Consider the following 18,552-nt stretch of genomic DNA (forward strand, 5'->3'; position numbering starts at 1 on the left):
ATGTTCCCCTGGGGATCAGAATTTTCAATCCCAGGGGTACTTAGCAGCCATTTCCTCACTGCGCCTAGTTCCTGTTTTACTGCTTGGTTGAATCTGGAACTCCTATCTTTTTTTTTTTAACCTTGATTTTAGCCGTAAAGTAATATTGACTCCGAGCACAGCATACTTTTCCTTATTCTTGGATTTCTTTTTAGTGTCTTTTAAAATGTTATATACAGTAGTTTGTTACTTCTAGCGTAGTGTAGACTTGGCTCTTGCTGTGCAGCTTGACCCTATTTCCAATTCATGACTTGATTGTGTTCTTTCCATTGTCCATTTGTGGTCTGATCACATAACTATCCCAGGTGAGTGCATTTGTTATTGCCTGAGGCTCTGTTTCATATCCCTGATGACTAAAAACGAACACTTATTTTAAAAGCTGTGTTTCCTGCAACAGTAAAATCACGTACTTAAGGGGTCTTATTTGTAACTTACAAGGCCTAGGCATCATTCATCCATTTTGTATCTGAGTGCCAATGGGGCTTGGGACAAATGCAGGATGATGTGGGGGATGCTTTGACACCGAGTATCTGGCTTCTAAGACAGCTCACTCCTTCAGCATTAGATGATAACTTCAGATTTGTGACCTGACCCAGTGTAATTTTCCAGTCATTTGACCTCAGACCATGGTTCTGGTCCGCAGTTTCTTCTTTCCTTCCCCCTCCTCACCCCATATGGGACGTTATGCCTCCATTCTTGCAAATGCTTACTTGTGTTAGAGAACTACCAGAATTATTTGCTATTAAAGGAGACTATCCCATTGGCTAATGTGCATTTCATTCTATGCCCTGGTCTACACTAGGACTTTAGGTCGAATTTAGCAGCGTTAAATCAATTTAAACCTGCACCCGTCCACACAATGAAGCCCTTTATTTCAACTTAAAGGGCTCTTAAAATCGATTTCCTTACTCCACCCCTGACAAGTGGATTAGCGCTTAAATCGACGTTGCCGGCTCGAATTTGGGGTACTGTGGACACAATTCGATGGTATTGGCCTCCGGGAGCTATCCCAGAGTGCTCCATTCTGACCGCTCTGGACAGCACTCTCAACTCAGATGCACTGGCCAGGTAGACAGGAAAAGAACCGTGAACTTTTGAATCTCATTTCCTGTTTGGCCAGCGTGGCAAGCTGCAGGTGACCATGCAGAGCTCATCAGCACAGGTGACCATGATGGAGTCCCAGAATCGCAAAAGAGCTCCAGCATGGACCGAACGGGAGGTACGGGATCTGATCGCTGTTTGGGGAGAGGAATCCGTGCTATCAGAACTCCGTTCCAGTTTTCGAAATGCCAAAACCTTTGTGAAAATCTCCCAGGGCATGAAGGACAGAGGCCATAACAGGGACCCGAAGCAGTGCCGCGTGAAACTGAAGGAGCTGAGGCAAGCCTACCAGAAAACCAGAGAGGCGAACAGCCGCTCTGGGTCAGAGCCCCAAACATGCCACTTCTATGATGAGCTGCATGCCATTTTAGGGGGTTCAGCCACCACTACCCCAGCCGTGTTGTTTGACTCCTTCAATGGAGATGGAGGCAATACGGAAGTAGGTTTTGGGGACGAAGAAGATGAGGAGGAGGAGGAGGTTGTAGATAGCTCACAGCAAGCAAGCGGAGAAACCGGTTTTCCCGACAGCCAGGAACTGTTTCTCACCCTAGACCTGGAGCCAGTACCCCCCGAACCCACCCAAGGCTGCCTCCTGGACCCAGCAGGCAGAGAAGGGACCTCTGGTGAGTGTACCTTTTAAAATGCTATACATGGTTTAAAAGCAAGCATGTGAAAGGATTACTTTGCCCTGGCATTTGCGGTTCTCCTAGATGTAGTCCTAAAGCCTTTGTAAAAGGTTTCTGGGGAGGGCAGCCTTATTTCGTCCTTCATGGTAGGACACTTTACCACTCCAGGCCAGTAACACGTACTCGGGAATCACTGTAGAACAAAGCATTGCAGTGTATGTTTGCTGGCATTCAACCAAAATCCGTTCTTTATCTCTCTGTGTTATCCTCAGGAGAGTGAGATATAATTCATGGTCACCTGGTTGAAATAGAGTGCTTTTCTTCAGGGGACACTCAGAGGAGCCCATTCCTGCAGGGCTGTTTGCCTGTGGCTAAACAGAAATGTTCCCCGCTGTTAGCCACAGGGAGGGGGGAAGGTTGAGGGGGTAGTCACGCAGTGGGAGGAGGCAAAATGCGACCTTGTAACGAAAGCACATGTGCTATGTATGTAATGTTAACAGCAAGGTTTACCCTGAAAGAGTGTAGTGACTGTTCTATAAAATGTGTCTTTTTAAATACCGCTGTCCCTTTTTTTTTCTCCACCAGCTGCATGTGTTTCAATGATCACAGGATCTTCTCCTTCCCAGAGGCTAGTGAAGCTTAGAAAGAAAAAAAAACGCACTCGCGATGAAATGTTCTCCGAGCTCATGCTGTCCTCCCACACTGACAGAGCACAGACAAATGCGTGGAGGCAAATAATGTCAGAGTGCAGGAAAGCACAAAATGACCGGGAGGAGAGGTGGCGGGCTGAAGAGAGTAAGTGGCGGGCTGAAGAGAGTAAGTGGCGGGCTGAAGACAGGGCTGAAGCTCAAATGTGGCGGCAGCGTGATGAGGAGGCAGGATTCAATGCTGAGGCTGCTGCAGGACCAAACCAGTATGCTCCAGTGTATGGTTGAGCTGCAGCAAAGGCAGCTGGAGCACAGACTGCCACTGCTGCCCCTCTGTAACCAACCGCCCTCCTCCCCAAGTTCCATAGCCTCCACACCCAGACGCCCAAGAACGTGGGGGGGGGGCCTCCGGCCAACCAGCCACTCCACCACAGAGGATTGCCCAAAAAAAAGAAGGCTGTCATTCAATAAATTTTAAAGTTGTAAACTTTTAAAGTGCTGTGCTTAAAGTGCTGTGTGGCATTTTCCTTCCCTCCTCCACCACCCCTCCTGGGATACCTTGGTAGTCATCTCCCTATTTGTGTGATGAATGAATAATGAATGCATGACTGTGAAGCAGCAATGACTTTATTGCCTCTGCAAGCAATGATTAAAGGGAGGAGGGGAGGGTGGTTAGCTTACAGGGAAGTAGAGTGAACCAAGGGGCGGGGGGTTTCATCAAGGAGAAACAAACAGAACTTTCACACCGTAGTCTGGCCAGTCATGAAACTGGTTTTCAAAGCTTCTCTGATGCGTACCGCGCCCTCCTGTGCTCTTCTAACCGCCCTGGTGTCTGGCTGCGCGTAACCAGCAGCTAGGCGATTTGCCTCAACCTCCCACCCCGCCATAAACGTCTCCCCCTTACTCTCACAGATATTGTGGAGCACACAGCAAGCAGTAATAACAGTGGGAATATTGGTTTCGCTGAGGTCTAAGCGAGTCAGTAAACTGCGCCAGCGCGCCTTTAAACGTCCAAATGCACATTCTACCACCATTCTGCACTTGCTCAGCCTGTAGTTGAACAGCTCCTGACTACTGTCCAGGCTGCCTGTGTACGGCTTCATGAGCCATGGCATTAAGGGGTAGGCTGGGTCCCCAAGGATACATATAGGCATTTCAACATCCCCAACAGTTATTTTCTGGTCTGGGAAGAAAGTCCCTTCCTGCAGCTTTTGAAACAGACCAGAGTTCCTGAAGATGCGAGCATCATGCACCTTTCCCGGCCATCCCACGTTGATGTTGGTGAAACGTCCCTTGTGATCCACCAGAGCTTGCAGCACTATCGAAAAGTACCCCTTGCGGTTTATGTACTCGGCGGCTTGGTGCTCCGGTGCCAAGATAGGGATATGGGTTCCATCTATAGCCCCACCACAGTTAGGGAATCCCATTGCAGCAAAGCCATCCACTATGACCTGCACATTTCCCAGGGTCACTACCCTTGATATCAGCAGATCTTTGATTGCGTGAGCTACTTGCATCACAGCAGCCCCCACAGTAGATTTGCCCACTCCAAATTGATTCCCATCTGACCGGTAGCTGTCTGGTGTTGCAAGCTTCCACAGGGCTATCGCCACTCGCTTCTCAACTGTGAGGGCTGCTCTCATCCTGGTATTCATGCGCTTCAGGGCAGGGGAAAGCAAGTCACAAAGTTCCATGAAAGTGCCCCTACGCATGCGAAAGTTTCGCAGCCACTGGGAATCGTCCCAGACCTGCAACACTATGCGGTCCCACCAGTCTGTGCTTGTTTCCCGAGCCCAGAATCGGCGTTCCACAGCATGAACCTGCCCCATTAGCACCATGATGCATGCATTGTCATGGCCCATGCTTTCAGAGAAATCTGTGTCCATGTCCTGATCACTCACGGGACCGCGCTGACGTCGCCTCCTCGCCCGGTATCGCGTTGCCATGTTCTGGTGCTGCATATACTGCTGGATAATGCGTGTGGTGGTTAATGTGCTCCTAATTGCCAAAATGAGCTGAGCGGCCTCCATGCTTGCCTTGGTATGGCGTCCGCACAGAAAAAAGGCGCGGAACGATTGTCTGCCGTTGCTCTGACGGAGGGAGGGGCGACTGACGACACGGCTTACAGGGTTGGCTTCAGGGAGCTAAAATCAACAAAGGGTGTGCCTGTACATCAAGGAGTATTTCAGGCAGGACTGCACGGAGGGTTCCAATAAGAAATGGTGCACGTAAGTTATCGTTCTTATTGGAACAAGGAGGTTAGCCTGGCCTCTGATTGATACATGGCTAGATTTACCTCGCTGCACCTTCTCTGTGAGTGACTGCAGTGTGATCTACACAGGGGAGGAGGCAAATGAGTACAAAACAAATCTGGTCTATTTCTTGTTCTGACCCACTCCATCTATCTTTTACATCTTTGGCTGGCAGCAGACGGTGCAGAAGGACTGCATGCCGTCCACATCTCATGGCTGCTCGGCAGAAGATGGTACAGTACGACTGCTAGCCATCTTCATCTCTTGCCTGCCTGGCATAAGAAGGTACAGTACGACTGCTAGCAGTCCGTATCGCCTGCCTGCTCACCATAAGACGGTTCAATAGGACTGCAGGACTAAAGAGAATGACCTGGTCAAGTCACTCCAAATTTAGTCCCTGCGCCCATGTCTGCCCAGGCGCTCCCAGCCGACGTGGCCAGGAGCACCTCGGACACGACGAGGACGACTACCAATCGTATTGCACCGTCTGCTGCCAGAAGGCAATGGGTTGCTGCTACTGTTCAGCAAAGCCGTACCGCGTCTGCCAGCACCCAGGAGACATAGGGTGACGGTTACCTGAGCGGGCTCCATGCTTGCCGTGGTATGGCGTCTGCACAGGTAACTCATGAAAAAAGGCGCGAAATGATTGTCTGCCCTTGCTTTCACGGAGGGAGGGAGGGAGCGGGGGCCTGACGACACGTACCCAGAACCACCCGCGACAATGTTTTAGCCCCATCAGAGTGCTCCATTGTGAGTGCTCTGGACAGCACTCTCAGATGCCCGATTGTTTGCCATTGCTCTGACGCTGGGAGGGGCGCTTACAGGGTTGGCTTCAGGGAGCTAAAATCAACAAAGGGGGTGGCTTTACATCAAGGAGTATTTCAGGCAGGACTTCACGGAGGGTTCCAATAAGAAATGGTGCACCTACGTTATTGTCCTTATTGGAACAAGAAGGTTAGCCTGGCCTCTGATTGATACATGGCTAGATTTACCTCGCTGCACCTTCTCTGTAAGTGATTGCAGTGTGATCTAGAAGAATGAGTCCCCTAGACAGGGAAGGGGGGGAAGCAAATGAGTACAAAACAAATCTGGTCTATTTCTTGTTTTGATCCACTCCATCTATCTTTTACATCTTTGGCTGGCAGCAGACGGTGCAGAAGGACTGCATGCCATCCACATCTCATGGCTGCCCGGCAGAAGATGGTACAGTACGACTGCTAGCAGTCCCTATCGCCTGCCCACTCACCCTAAGACGGTTCAATAGGACTGACTGCAGGACTAAAGAGAATGACCTGGTCAAGTCACTCCAAATTTAGTCCCTGCGCCCATGTCTGCCCAGGCGCTCCTGATCGACCTCACAGAGGCGACCAGGAGCACCTCAGACATGACGATGACGGCTACCAGTCGTACTGTACCGTCTGCTGCCACAAGGCAAGGGGTTGCTGCTACTGTGTAGCAATGCCGTACCGCGTCTGCCAGCACCCAGGAGACATAGGGTGACGGTTACCTGAGCGGGCTCCATGCTTGCCGTGCCATGGCGTCTGCACAGGTAACTCAGGAAAAAAGGCGCGAAATGATTGTCTGCCCTTGCTTTCACGGGGGGAGGGAGGGAACGGGGGCCTGACGATATGTACCCAGAACCATCCGCGACAATGTTTTAGCCCCATCAGGCATTGGGATCTCAACCCAGAATTCCAATGGGCAGCGGAGACTGCGGGAACTGTGGGATAGCTACGCACAGTGCAATGCTCCGGAAGTCGACGCTTGCCTCGGTACTGTGGAAGCGCTCCGCTGAGTTAATGCACTTAATGCACTTAGAGCATTTTCTGTGGGGACACACACACTCGAATATATAAAACCGATTTCTAAAAAACCGACTTCTATAAATTCGTCCTAATTTCGTAGTGTAGACATACCCTATGTGGATATACAAGATCTAAAACAGAAATGAAATATGTGCTGCAGAATCAATAGATGGATTTAATAGGAAGGGATTTGGACCTAAATAGCCATCTTTCTGTGGGGTTTTTTTATACTAATCAGTACCTTGAGAAATTGAATCTTTTTGAGACTGACTGCTTTTGTGAATGTGAATTTATTTTTGCGTTCCAGATAAACGTGTGTACATGACTGTGGCAGTGGATATGGTGGTCACTGAAGTGGTAGAGCCAGTCCGCTTTTTGCTGGAGACTGTAGTTCGTGTGTATCCAGCTAATGAGCGTTTCTGGTATTTCAGCAGAAAGACCTTCACAGAAAATTTCTACATGAAGCTAAAACAGGTACAGCAGTGTTTTCTAATAAGAATAAAATTGACTTTCTTTAGAAAAAATTGACTTTCTGAGCATTAGTCAACCTTTTCTAATGATTTGTTTCTGTAGATGTTTCCAAGGCCCCTGATAGTGGCGCAGAGCCGGCTCTAGCTCTAACAGACTAAGCAATTGCTTAGGGCCCCAAGCAGCTCAAAGGGGCCCCCATTCACATTTTGTATTGTTGAGATGAGGGAGGGGAGAACAATATTCCTGCTTAGGATCCCCAGTGGGCTAGCACCACCTCTGTAATGGTGATAGAGAATAACAATTAAAAATGAAGAAAAGTCAATCCTTTGAAAGTTTTTTAATTTTATCATGTTATAATTTGTCTGATTTATAATTTATCTAATACACACACACACACACAATAAATAAAAGTAATTAATTTGTTTCGGTAAAATGTGTTGGAGTTCACAGGTGCAAGTTGGTTACAAATGCACTTTGCCTAATCTCAAATATTCCTTTTCATGCTAGTTAATGAAAGGGCCATTATTCATCTCTAGGCATTTGAGTTTGTATTCCCTGACATTACACATTTTATAAATGCTTAAATTGGAACCTTCCTATCTAGTTCTAAATTGCCTACTGTTGCAGTGGTAAAGTTCTACGGATATTTATAATAATGTAGCTCTAACATTAAAGCAACCCAGGCATCTTTATATATTTAAATATCAACAGCTCACTCTACTACTGTAGTTCATTACAGCATCATCAGGGCCCTACCAAATTGACAGTCCATGTTGGTTAATTTCACAGTATTGTCAACTCTAGGGGTCTTGACCAAAAAAGGAGTTGGGGGTGGGGGTCGCAAGGTTATTGTGGGGAGGGTTGTGGTACTGCTACCCTTACTTCTGTGCTGTTGCTGGCGACAGCGGTGCCTTCAGAGCTGGGCAGCCGGAGCGTGTCGGCTGGGCGCCCAGCTCTGGAGGCAGTATCCCACCAGCAGCAGTGCAGAAGTAAGGGTGGCAGTGCCATACCATGCCTTCAGTAGTTCTGCGCTGCTGCCTTCAGAGCTGGTCGGCCAGAGAGTGGCAGCTGCTGACCAAGGGTCCAGCTCTGAAGGCAGCAGCGCAGATGTAAGGGTGGCAATACCATACCGTGCCATCCTTACTTCTGCGCTGCTGCTGGCGGCAGCTCTGCCTTCAGAGCTGGACTCCTGGGCAGCAGTGGTGAATTTATCTAATTCTTTTTGAACCCAGTCCCCTGGCAATGAGTTCCACAAGTTGAATGGGTGTTAGGTGAAATGGTATTTCCTTATGTTTGTTTTTAAACATTTTTCATATTAGTTTCACTGGGTGACCCCTAGTTCTTGAGTTAGGAAAGTTATTTATCCCTTCACATATTCACTTTCTCCACACCATTCATGTTTTTATAGTCATATCTTTTCTAAATTGAATGGGCCTAGGCTTTTTAATCTCTCCTTATATGGAAGCTGCTTCATATCCCAAATCATTTTCATTTCCCTTCTCTGTACTACTTCCAATTCTAATATATTCCTTTGAGATCGCACCACCAGAACTGCGTGCAGTATTCAAGGGCGTTCCATGGATTTATGTAGTGGCACTATGATATTCACTGTTTTATTATCTATCCCTTTCTTAATGGTTCTAAAATTCTGTTAGGTTTTTTGACTGCCACTGCACATAGAGTGGATGTTTTCATAAAACTATCTGCAGTGTTTCCACAATCTTTCTTGAGTGATAACTGATCCCATCATTTTGTGTGTATATTTGGGATTATTTTTTCCAATGTACCTTACTTTGCACTTACCAACATTGAGTTTTATCTGCCATTTTGTTGTCCCATCACCCAGTTCAGTGATCTTTTTGTAACTCTGCAGTCAGCTTTGGACTTAATTATCTTAAATAATTTTGTGTTATCTGCAGACCTTGCCGTCTCACTCTTTACCCCTTTTTCCAGATCATTTATGATGAATATGTTGAACAGCACAGGTCTCAGTACAGATCCTTGGGAACCCCACTATTTATCTTGCTTCATAATGAAAACTGACCATTTATTCATCTTGTAACCAATTATTGATCCATAAAAGTACCTTCCCTCTTATCCCAGGACTACTTAATTTGCTTTAGAGCTTTTGGTGAGGGACCTTGTAAAAGGCTTTCTGAAAGTCCAAATACACTATATCCACTGGATCTCGCTTGTCCAAGTGTTTGCTCACACCCTCAGAGAATTCTAATAGATTGGTGAGTAATGATTTCCCTTTACAAAAGCCATGTTGACTCTTCCCCAACATATTGTGTTCATCAATGTGTTTGTTTGAAACTATAGTAAAAAACAAAATTATCAATGTGCCTGGTATTGAAGTTCGGTGTCCTGGCCCATAGTTGCTATGATCTACTCTGGAGCCTTTTAAAAAAATTATTATGTTAGCCATTCCCCTGTCATCTGGTATGGAGGCTAATTTAAATGCTAGGTTACATACCACTCTTAGTAGTTCTGCAATTTCATATTTGAATTCCTTCAGAACTCTTGGGTGAATACCATCTGGTCCTGCTGAGTTATTACCATTTAACTGATCATGTTGTTCCAAAACTTCCTCTATTGACACCTCTATCTGGGACAGTGCCTCATATTTGTCACCTAACAAGAATGGCTTGGGTGTGGGAATCTCCCTCACATCCTCTTCAGTGAAGACTGATGCAAACAATTAATTTAGCTTCTCTGCAATGGCCTTGTTTTCCTTGAGTGCTGATTCAGCACATGGGTCGTCCAGTGGACTTATGGATTGTTTGATAGTCTTCCTGCTTCTGATGCGCTTAATTTTTTTTAAGTTTGTCTTTTGCTAATTAATCTTCGAATTCTTTTTTGGTCTGCCTAATTATACTTTTATACTTGATTTACCAGAGTTTGTGGTTCCAGGGAGAACTGGAAGTCCTGGCACAGTCAAGGAATTATGATGTGATTGGAATAACAGAGACTTAGTGGGATAACTCACATGACTGGAGTACTGTCATGGATGGATATAAAATGTTCAGGAAGGACAGGCAGGGCAGAAAAGGTGGGGGAATTGCATTGTATGTAAGGGAGCAGTATGACTGCTCAGAGCTCAAGTATGAAACTGCAGAAAAACCTGAAAGTCTCTGGATTAAGTTTAGAAGTGGAAGCAACAAAGGTGGTGTTGTGGTGGGAGTCTGCTATAGACCACTGGACCAGGGGGATGAGGTGGACGAGGCTTTCTTCCGGCAACTCACGGAAGTTACTAGATCGCAGGCCCTGGTTCTCATGGGAGACTTCAGTCACCCTGATATCTGCTGGGAGAGCAATACAGCAGTGCACAGACAATCCAGGAAGTTTTTGGAAAGTGTAGGGGACAATTTCCTGGTGCAAGTGCTGGAGGAACCAACTAGAGGCAGAGCTCTTCTTGACCTGCTGCTCACAAACTGGGAAGAATTAGTAGGGGAAGCAAAAGTGGATGGGAGCCTGGGAGGCAGTGACCATGAGATAGTCGAGTTCAGGATCCTGACACAGGGAAGAAAGGAGAGCAGCAGAATACTGACCCTGGACTTCAGAAAAGCAGACTTTGACTCCCTCCGGGAACTGATGGGCAGAATAACATAGGAGAATAACATGAGGGGGAAAGGAGTCCAGGAAAGCTGGCTGTATTTTAAAGAATCCTTATTGAGGTTACGGGGACCAACCATCCCGATGTGTCGAAAGAATAGTAAATATGGCAGGTGACCAGCTTGGCTTAACAGCGAAATCCTCGCTGATCTTAAAGACAAAAAAGAGGCTTACAAGAAGTGGAAGATTGGACAAATGACCAGGGAAGAGTATAAAAATATTGCTCGGGCATGCAGGAGTGAAATCAGGAAGGCCAAATCACACCTGGAGTTGCAGCTAGCAAGAGATGTTAAGAGTAACAAGAAGGGTTCCTTCAGGTATGTTAGCAACAAGAAGAAAGTCAAGGAAAGTGTGGGCCTGTTACTGAATGAGGGAGGCAACCTAGTGGGAGAGGATGTGGAAAAAGCTAATGTACTGAATGCTTTTTTTGCCTCTTGTCTTCACGAACAAGGTCAGCTCCCAGACTACTTCACTGGGCAGCACAGCATGGGGAGGAGGTGACCAGCCCTCTGTGGAGAAAGAAAGTGGTTCGGGACTATTTAGAAAAGCTGGATGAGCACAAGTCCATGGGGCTGGATGCGCTGCATCCAAGAGTGCTAAAGGAGTTGGCGGATGTGATTGAAGAGCCATTGGCCATTATCTTTGAAAACTCATGGCAATCGGGGGAGGTCCCGGACGACTGGAAAAAGGCTAATGTAGTGCCCATCTTTAAAAAAGGGAAGAAGGAGGATCCTGGGAACTACAGGCTAGTCAGCCTCACCTCAGTCCCTCGAAAAATCATGGAGCAGGTCCTCAAAGAATCAATTCTGAAGCACTTACATGAGAGGAAAGTGATCAGGAACAGTCAGCATGGATTCACCAAGGGCAAGTCATGCCTGACTAATCTAATTGCCTTCTATGACGAGATAACTGGCTCTGTGGATGAAGGGAAAGCAGTGGACGTGTTGTTCCTTGACTTTAGCAAAGCTTTTGACACGGTCTCCCACAGTATTCTTGCCAGTAAGTTAAAGAAGTATGGGCTGGAGGAATGGATTATAAGGTGGATAGAAAGCTGGCTAGATTGTCGGGCTCAACGGGTAGTGATCAATGGCTCCATGTCTAGTTGGCAGCCGGTATCAAGTGGAGTGCCCCAAGGGTCGGTGCTTGGGCCGGTTTTGTTTAATATCTTCATAAATGATCTGGAGGATGGTGTGGATTGCACTCTCAGCAAGTTTGCAGATGACCCTAAACTGGGAGGAGAAGTGGATATGCTGGAGGGTAGGGATAGGATACAGAGGGCCCTAGACAAATTAGAGGATTGGGCCAAACGAAATCTGATGAGCTTCAACAAGGACAAGTGCAGAGTCCTGCACTTAGGACGGAAGAATCCCATGCACCACTACAGACTAGGGACTGAATGGTCCGGCAGCGGTTCTGCAGAAAAGGACCTAGGGGTTACAGTGGACGAGAAGCTGGATATGAGTCAACAGTGTGCTGTTGTTGCCAAGAAGGCCAATGGCATTTTGGGCTGTATAAGTAGGCGCATTGCCAGCAGATCGAGGGACGTGATCGTTCCCCTCTTTTCGACATTGGTGAAGCCTCACCTGAAGTACTGTGTCCAGTTTTGGGCCCCACACTACAAGAAGGATGTGGAAAAATTGGAAAGAGTCCAGCGGAGGGCAACAAAAATGATTAGGGGACTGGGACACATGACTTATGAGGAGAGGCTGAGGGAACTGGGATTGTTTAGTCTGTGGAAGAGAAGAGTGAGGGGGGATTTGATAGCTGCTTTCAACTACCTGAAAGGGGGTTCCAAAGAGGATGGATCTAGACTGCTCTCAGTGGTAGCTGATGATGGAACGAGGAGTAATGGTCTCAAGTTGCAGTGGGGGAGGTTTAGGTTGGATATTAGGAAAAACTTTTTCACTAGGAGGGTGGTAAAGCACTGGAATGCGTTGTCTAGGGATGTGGTGGAATCTCCTTCCTTAGAAGTTTTTAAGGTCAGGCTTGACAAATCCCTGGCTGGGATGATTTAGCTGGGGATTGGTCCTGCTTTGAGCAGGGGGTTGGACTAGATGACGTCCTGAGGTCCCTTCCAACCCTGATACTCTATGATTCTATGATCTGACTTCCAATTTTTAAAGGATGCATTTCTACCTCTAACTGTGTCTTTTACTCTGCTGTCTAGCCATGGTGGCATTTTTGTGCTGCTCTTACTGTTTTTTATATTTTTTGGGGGGGCAGTATACGTTTAATTTGAGCCTTTACTATGGTGTTTTCAAAAAGTTTCCATGCACCTTGCAGGCACTTCACTGTGTGGCACCCACCTCTTGCGAGCTCCTGCTTCTGTTTGGGTGTGTCTGTGGTCTTTAAGCCAGTACCAGTCTTGGTATTGGGCCGTACCCCCAGGGCTTCCTCCCTGAAGGCAATGGTTTTGCCCTTTTAGTCTGTTCTGCCCCCCAGTTCTCCAGCTGGATCTCCTGACACTTCAGTCCCCTTCTGGGGGTTTAAAACTGTCCAATTGTAGGCCCTTCCCCAGTGGCCTATGGTGGAACCCAGGTCCACCAACTACTCTGAGTCTCATTCCAGGAACCCTAAGAATAGCAGCCACGCTCCACTGTGTCCGTTCAGTAAAACTGTATTCAGTTTCCTGGGATGCTTCCCCACAGCCCCAGCCTTCCCTGACACCTTACTCTTAGCTCAGGGCCCTTCAAAGTTCAGGCCCAGCAGCCAGCCAGGAGTCCTTCCTCGCTCCCCCAGTCCTTACTAGCACTGAGTTGTCTGTTGTGCTGCATTTCCCTTTGGGCAGCCAGGAGTACTATCTGCACTCTTCTAGCTCCAGCAAGGAACTGCCCCCCCCCCCAGCTCTTTTTTATTGGGCTCTCCTGGTCTCTGATTGGCTGCTTCCCCTGGAGCCACTCTCGCCCGCTTGGAGAATCTCTCTATTGCTCTTTCCTGGGACGAGTGTGTCAGGACCTTGTGGCTTCCAGCAAGGGGCCTCAGATCCTAGTCCACTCGGTCACACTGTTCCGTTTAGTTTCCTTTTAACTAGATTCCTTGTTCTGGTGGTATTTTCCTTTTTGAAAGTAAATGTGACTGTGGTGGGTTAGTTTGGTATTTTCTCTTCTGTAAGGATGTTAGTTTCAATTTTTTTATGGTCACTATTATTAAGTGGTTCAGTTATATTCATCTCTTGGACCAGACCCTGTGCTCCACTGAAGACTAAATCAAGAACTGATGCTCCCCTTGTGGGTTCCAGGGAAACAGCTTCAATAGGCAGTTGTGATGGGATCCCCGGGGTACAGCCTGAGACTGTGGGACCGCTGTGCCCTCTGAACTCTCTCCATCCTGGGTTGTCTCTCTCACAATGCCTTGCTAGTGACCAGCAGCAAACCCCTCTAGGTGCTGTTATCACTCAGCACAACCACATGTGGAGACCCCACATCCAGCTAGATTGAATGAATGCTCCCAGAGCCACTCATGAATCACACATGGAAAGGCACCTGAGCCAAATCCGCCCAGTTCCCAGCACTGTACCCCAGAAATATACCATCTTGCACTGCTCAAGATTGGTTCATCTTTCATCAATTTGGTTTTTATTAATTGGTTCATCTTTCATCAATGGAAGTGGATATACACCAGCCTTTTCAAAAGAAAATAAAATTTTTATTTCAAAAGAAATAAAATATAAACACGCAGTCTAAACTCTCAACCCGATTAGACTGGGCAACAACTAGACTAAGCAGTTTTTCTCACCCCACTGGATATTGCAGTCCTTAATATACAGATTTCACCTTTGAAATCTGGGCCAGTCCCCTCAGTTGGAGTCTTCAGAGTGTCCTTGTTGCTTGCAGCATAGGTGGGTGAAGGAGAAAAGTCCAGCATGGGCCCCCTGTGTTTGGTTTTATATCCTCAGTCCATGTGCTTGGAAAACACAAGTCCAGGCATGTCTGGGTGGGCATTGCTGAGTCTCCAGGCAAGGTTGAACAATTCCCTTGCTGTGGCCTCATGCAGGTGAGTCATTGCATTGTAGCTCCCTTGCTGGACAATGGTTTTGGCTGCGTTGATTGACATCCCACCCAGGTGTTGGTCACTTTCCTTGCTGTTGCCTCTGGGGAGCTAATATCTGGTTGATCCCCCAAATTACAGCATGTTTTAGTGACAACCCTACAACACAATTCTCATAACTTCATATTAGGGCTGTCAATCACATTTAACTCATATGATTAACTCAAAAAAATTAATCGCCATTAATTGCGATTAATTGCACTTATAACAATAGAATACCAATTGAATTCATTAAATATCTTTGGATGTTTTTCTACCTTTTCAATACTGATTTCAATTACAACACAGAATACAGAGTGCACAGTGCTCACTTTATATTATTATTTTGGATTACTAATATGTGAACTGTAAAAATGATAAACAGAAGAAATAGTATTTTTCAGTTCACCTCATACAGGTACTGAAATGCAATCTCTTTATAATGAAAGTGTAACTTACAAATGTAGATTTTTTTGGTTATATAACTGCACTCAAAAACAAAACAGTGTAAAACTTTAGAGCCTACAAGTCCACTCACTCCTACTTCTTATTCTGCCAATTACTAAGATAAACAAGTATCAGAGCAGTAGCCATTAGGGTAACTCCCTTCTCTGCATGTGCCAGTATATTTATGCTTGTATCTATAATTTTCACTCCATGCATCTAAAGAAGTGGTTTTTCACCCATGAAAGCTTATACCCAAATAAATGTGTTAGTATTTAAGGTGCCACCAGACTCCTCATTATTTAAGATAAACAAGTTAGTTTACATTGATGGGAGATACTGCTGTCTGCTTCTTATTTACGTCTCCTGAAAGTGAGAACAGGCGTTTGCATGGCACTTTTGTAGTCAGTGTTGCAAGGTAGTTACATGCCAGATATGCTAAACATTCGTAAGCCCCTTTCATGCTTTGGCCACCATTCCAGAGGACATGCTTCCATGTGGATGATGCTCATTAAAAAAAATAATGCGTCAATTAAATTTGTAACTGTACCCCTTGGGGGGGGAATTGTATGTCTCCTGCTCTGGTTTACCCGCATTCTGCATATATTTCATGTTATGACAGTCTTGGATGATGAGCCAGCTCATGTTCGTTTTAAGAACACTTTCACAGCAGATCTGACAAAATGCAAAGAAGGTACCAATGTGAAATTTCTAGAAATAGCTTCAGAATTTGACCCAAGGTTTAAGAATCTGAAGTGCTGTCCAAAAACTGAGAGGGACGAGGTGTGGAGCATGCTTTCAGAAGTCTTAAAAGAGCAACATGCCAATGCAGAAACTACAGAACCCAAACCACCAAAAAAAGAAAATCAACCTTCTGCCGGTGGTGTCTGACTCAGATGATGAAAATGAACATGTCTGTCCGCACTGCTTTTGATAGTTATCACGTAGAACCCCTTATCAGCATGGAAGCCTGTCCTCTAGAATGGTGGTTGAAGCATGAAAGGACATATGAATCTTTAGCACATCTGGCATGTAAATATCTTGCAACACCAGCTACAACAGTGCCATGCGAACACCTGTTCTTGCTTTCTGGTGACATTGTAAACAAGAAGCAGGCAGCACTATCTCCTGCAAATTGTAACCAACCTTGTTTGTCTTGAGTGATTGGCTGACCAAGGAGTAGAACTGAGAGGACTTGTAGGCTCTAAAGTTTTACTGTTTTATTTTTTGAATGCAGTTTTTTTGTAAATAATTCTACATTTGTAAGTTCAACTTCCATGATAAAGAGATTGCACTACAGTTCTTGTATGAGGTGAATTAAAAATGTATTTTTTTTACAGTGCAAATATTTGTAATAAAATAAATATAAAGTGAGCACTGTACACTTTGTATTTAGTATTGTAATTGAAATTAATATATTTATAAATGTAGTAAACATCCAAAATATTTAAAATAAATGGTATTCTAATTATTGTTTAACAGCGAGTTTAATTTTTTTACTCACTTGACAGCCCTACTTCATATGCATTAATGATATACATATTTGGATAGAGAAATGACTTTCAGCAGATCATAACCTTTCCCCTGATACCTTACAAGGGATGCTTTATATATAATATCACAATTATATACAAATGAGGAATATGGTGGATTACAGGGTGTTTCCCCCAGGGTACACAATGTCACAGCAGTCATTTATGGTATCCAGAAATTTTTCTGTCTGCATCCCTGTCTTGAGGTGACATATACCCAGTCAGTACTGGAATAGTTGAAATCCCTCGTTATTGTTGGGTGATCTGTTTTTGTAGTCTCTGTAAACTCCCTGAGTATTTCATAATCACTGTCACCACCGTGGTCAGGTGATTTAGTATATTCCTGTTACTATATTCTTATTATTCATGTATGAAATTTATATCCATAGAGATTCGATAGTAAAGTTTGATTTATTTAAGTTTTTTACTATATTTGACTTTGCTTTCTCTCACAGGTAGTGACACCCACCCACCAGTGCACTCTACTGGAATTCTTACATATTTTGTGCCCCGTATTAGTGTCACGTGGATTATCATTGTTTCACCAAGTTTCTGTAATGCCTCTTATTTCAATATCCTTATTCAATCCCAGGCACTCAGGTTCAACCATTTTAGTAATTAGACTTACAGCATATGTATACAAGCACAATATTTAATTGTCTGCCTTCTTGTGATATTTCATGTGATGTCATCTACACTGCCCCCCAGTGTGTGGAAGGAGCAGTGAGGGAATGAATGTTATAAATTGCACCATTAAATGATCATTATTAATGACAATCACTATATAGATGATTGTAATGTTATATAATGCTTTAATAATATCGATTAAAACATGTACCTTCCTCAGAATAACACACAACAGATTATTGTGCAAGTTAGATTTCCTCCAGAATATTTTACTTCATTAGCACACCCCCCCAGCTCTGTCTGTCATTATTTGTATGAGGGGCTGTGTAGTTCAACCTAGGGGAGGTGGACTCAAGATACAGCATACTGCATATTCCCTCTGTGTGGCTTTCCCACGACTGTGAGTGTGTGATTTACATGATTTTGCATCCGTCCTTGCCATGCAGTGGAAGGGTGCATATGCTTCTTAGTATGTGTAAGCTTTACTGAATAATGTTCAGTAGAGTAGAATCCAAAGGTCCTCCCCATAGTTTTTCTGTCCTGCTTGATCCCCATTACTTGAAGCTTCCCATTATTATTCAGTTCATTTTGGAATTATGTAGGGTTTCATACTCCTGCAATAAACATTGATCCATTTTCTCTAGAGATTTACACATCTAACTGATATTGGCTCAAGATCTGAAGAGTGGAGTCTGATCTTCTAATTTGTGTTGTATTGCAGTGGAATCACAACCCCTGTGGCTGACTTAAATGAATAGGACTGACTTAATTTTGCTGATCCTAAACTAGCATGACAATTGTCGCCTTACTAAGGGATAAAACAGTTAGTGCTGAACAGATAGTGATGTTTTTACTGTACAGTAAAGGCACAGACTACACTGAATGCCCACCTGACTAAATCAGTCTCATGCAAGCTGTTTTCTTTGGCACTCCAGCTCTTCAGTTTTACAATAGAGATAAGTGAAATACAGTAGAATTTATAAAAAACACAAGTATGTGAAAATGTGGAAGACTGCTGCCCTTTCCAGTTTTAAAGATCGTACACTATAATCCTTTTTATTTGATACTCGTAATAAAATACAGTTTCTTTCTTGGTCCAAGTAAACTTGAGTCAGCAGAGCATGTTTCAAGGAATACTTCACCTTTTTTTGAAGGGATTTTAAGGGTATCAGTGGAAAGTAGATTGAGGGGGCATTTTTGGTGGTTAGAAGAGTCCTAAATGTTGGCAGTGGGCTAATCTGAACTTCTTAATGTATTTTTAAAATGTTTGTTTATATGTGCCTTCATTTCAGACAAATATATTTTTTAAAAAATGACATTTAAACAGATTTTTGAATACTATCCCAAGTCCTCAGAATAACGCTAAA

General features: G+C 44.9%; 1 protein-coding gene across 8 annotated transcripts in view; it reads left to right on the forward strand.

Annotated features, from left to right (window-relative positions):
* RABGAP1L (RAB GTPase activating protein 1 like) overlaps nt 1-18,552 on the forward strand; it is a 530,390-nt gene that overhangs the window by 103,636 nt on the left and 408,202 nt on the right. For all 8 annotated transcript variants that reach the window (XM_073356445.2, XM_073356440.2, XM_073356444.2 and 5 more), the window contains one exon: nt 6,778-6,944. In XM_073356445.2, the coding sequence (XP_073212546.1) occupies nt 6,778-6,944 (167 nt within the window). The remainder of the gene's footprint in view (nt 1-6,777; nt 6,945-18,552) is intronic.

Source organism: Lepidochelys kempii, chromosome 8 (assembly GCF_965140285.1).
Source record: "Lepidochelys kempii isolate rLepKem1 chromosome 8, rLepKem1.hap1, whole genome shotgun sequence".
In the NCBI taxonomy this organism is placed as follows: Eukaryota; Metazoa; Chordata; order Testudines; family Cheloniidae; genus Lepidochelys; species Lepidochelys kempii.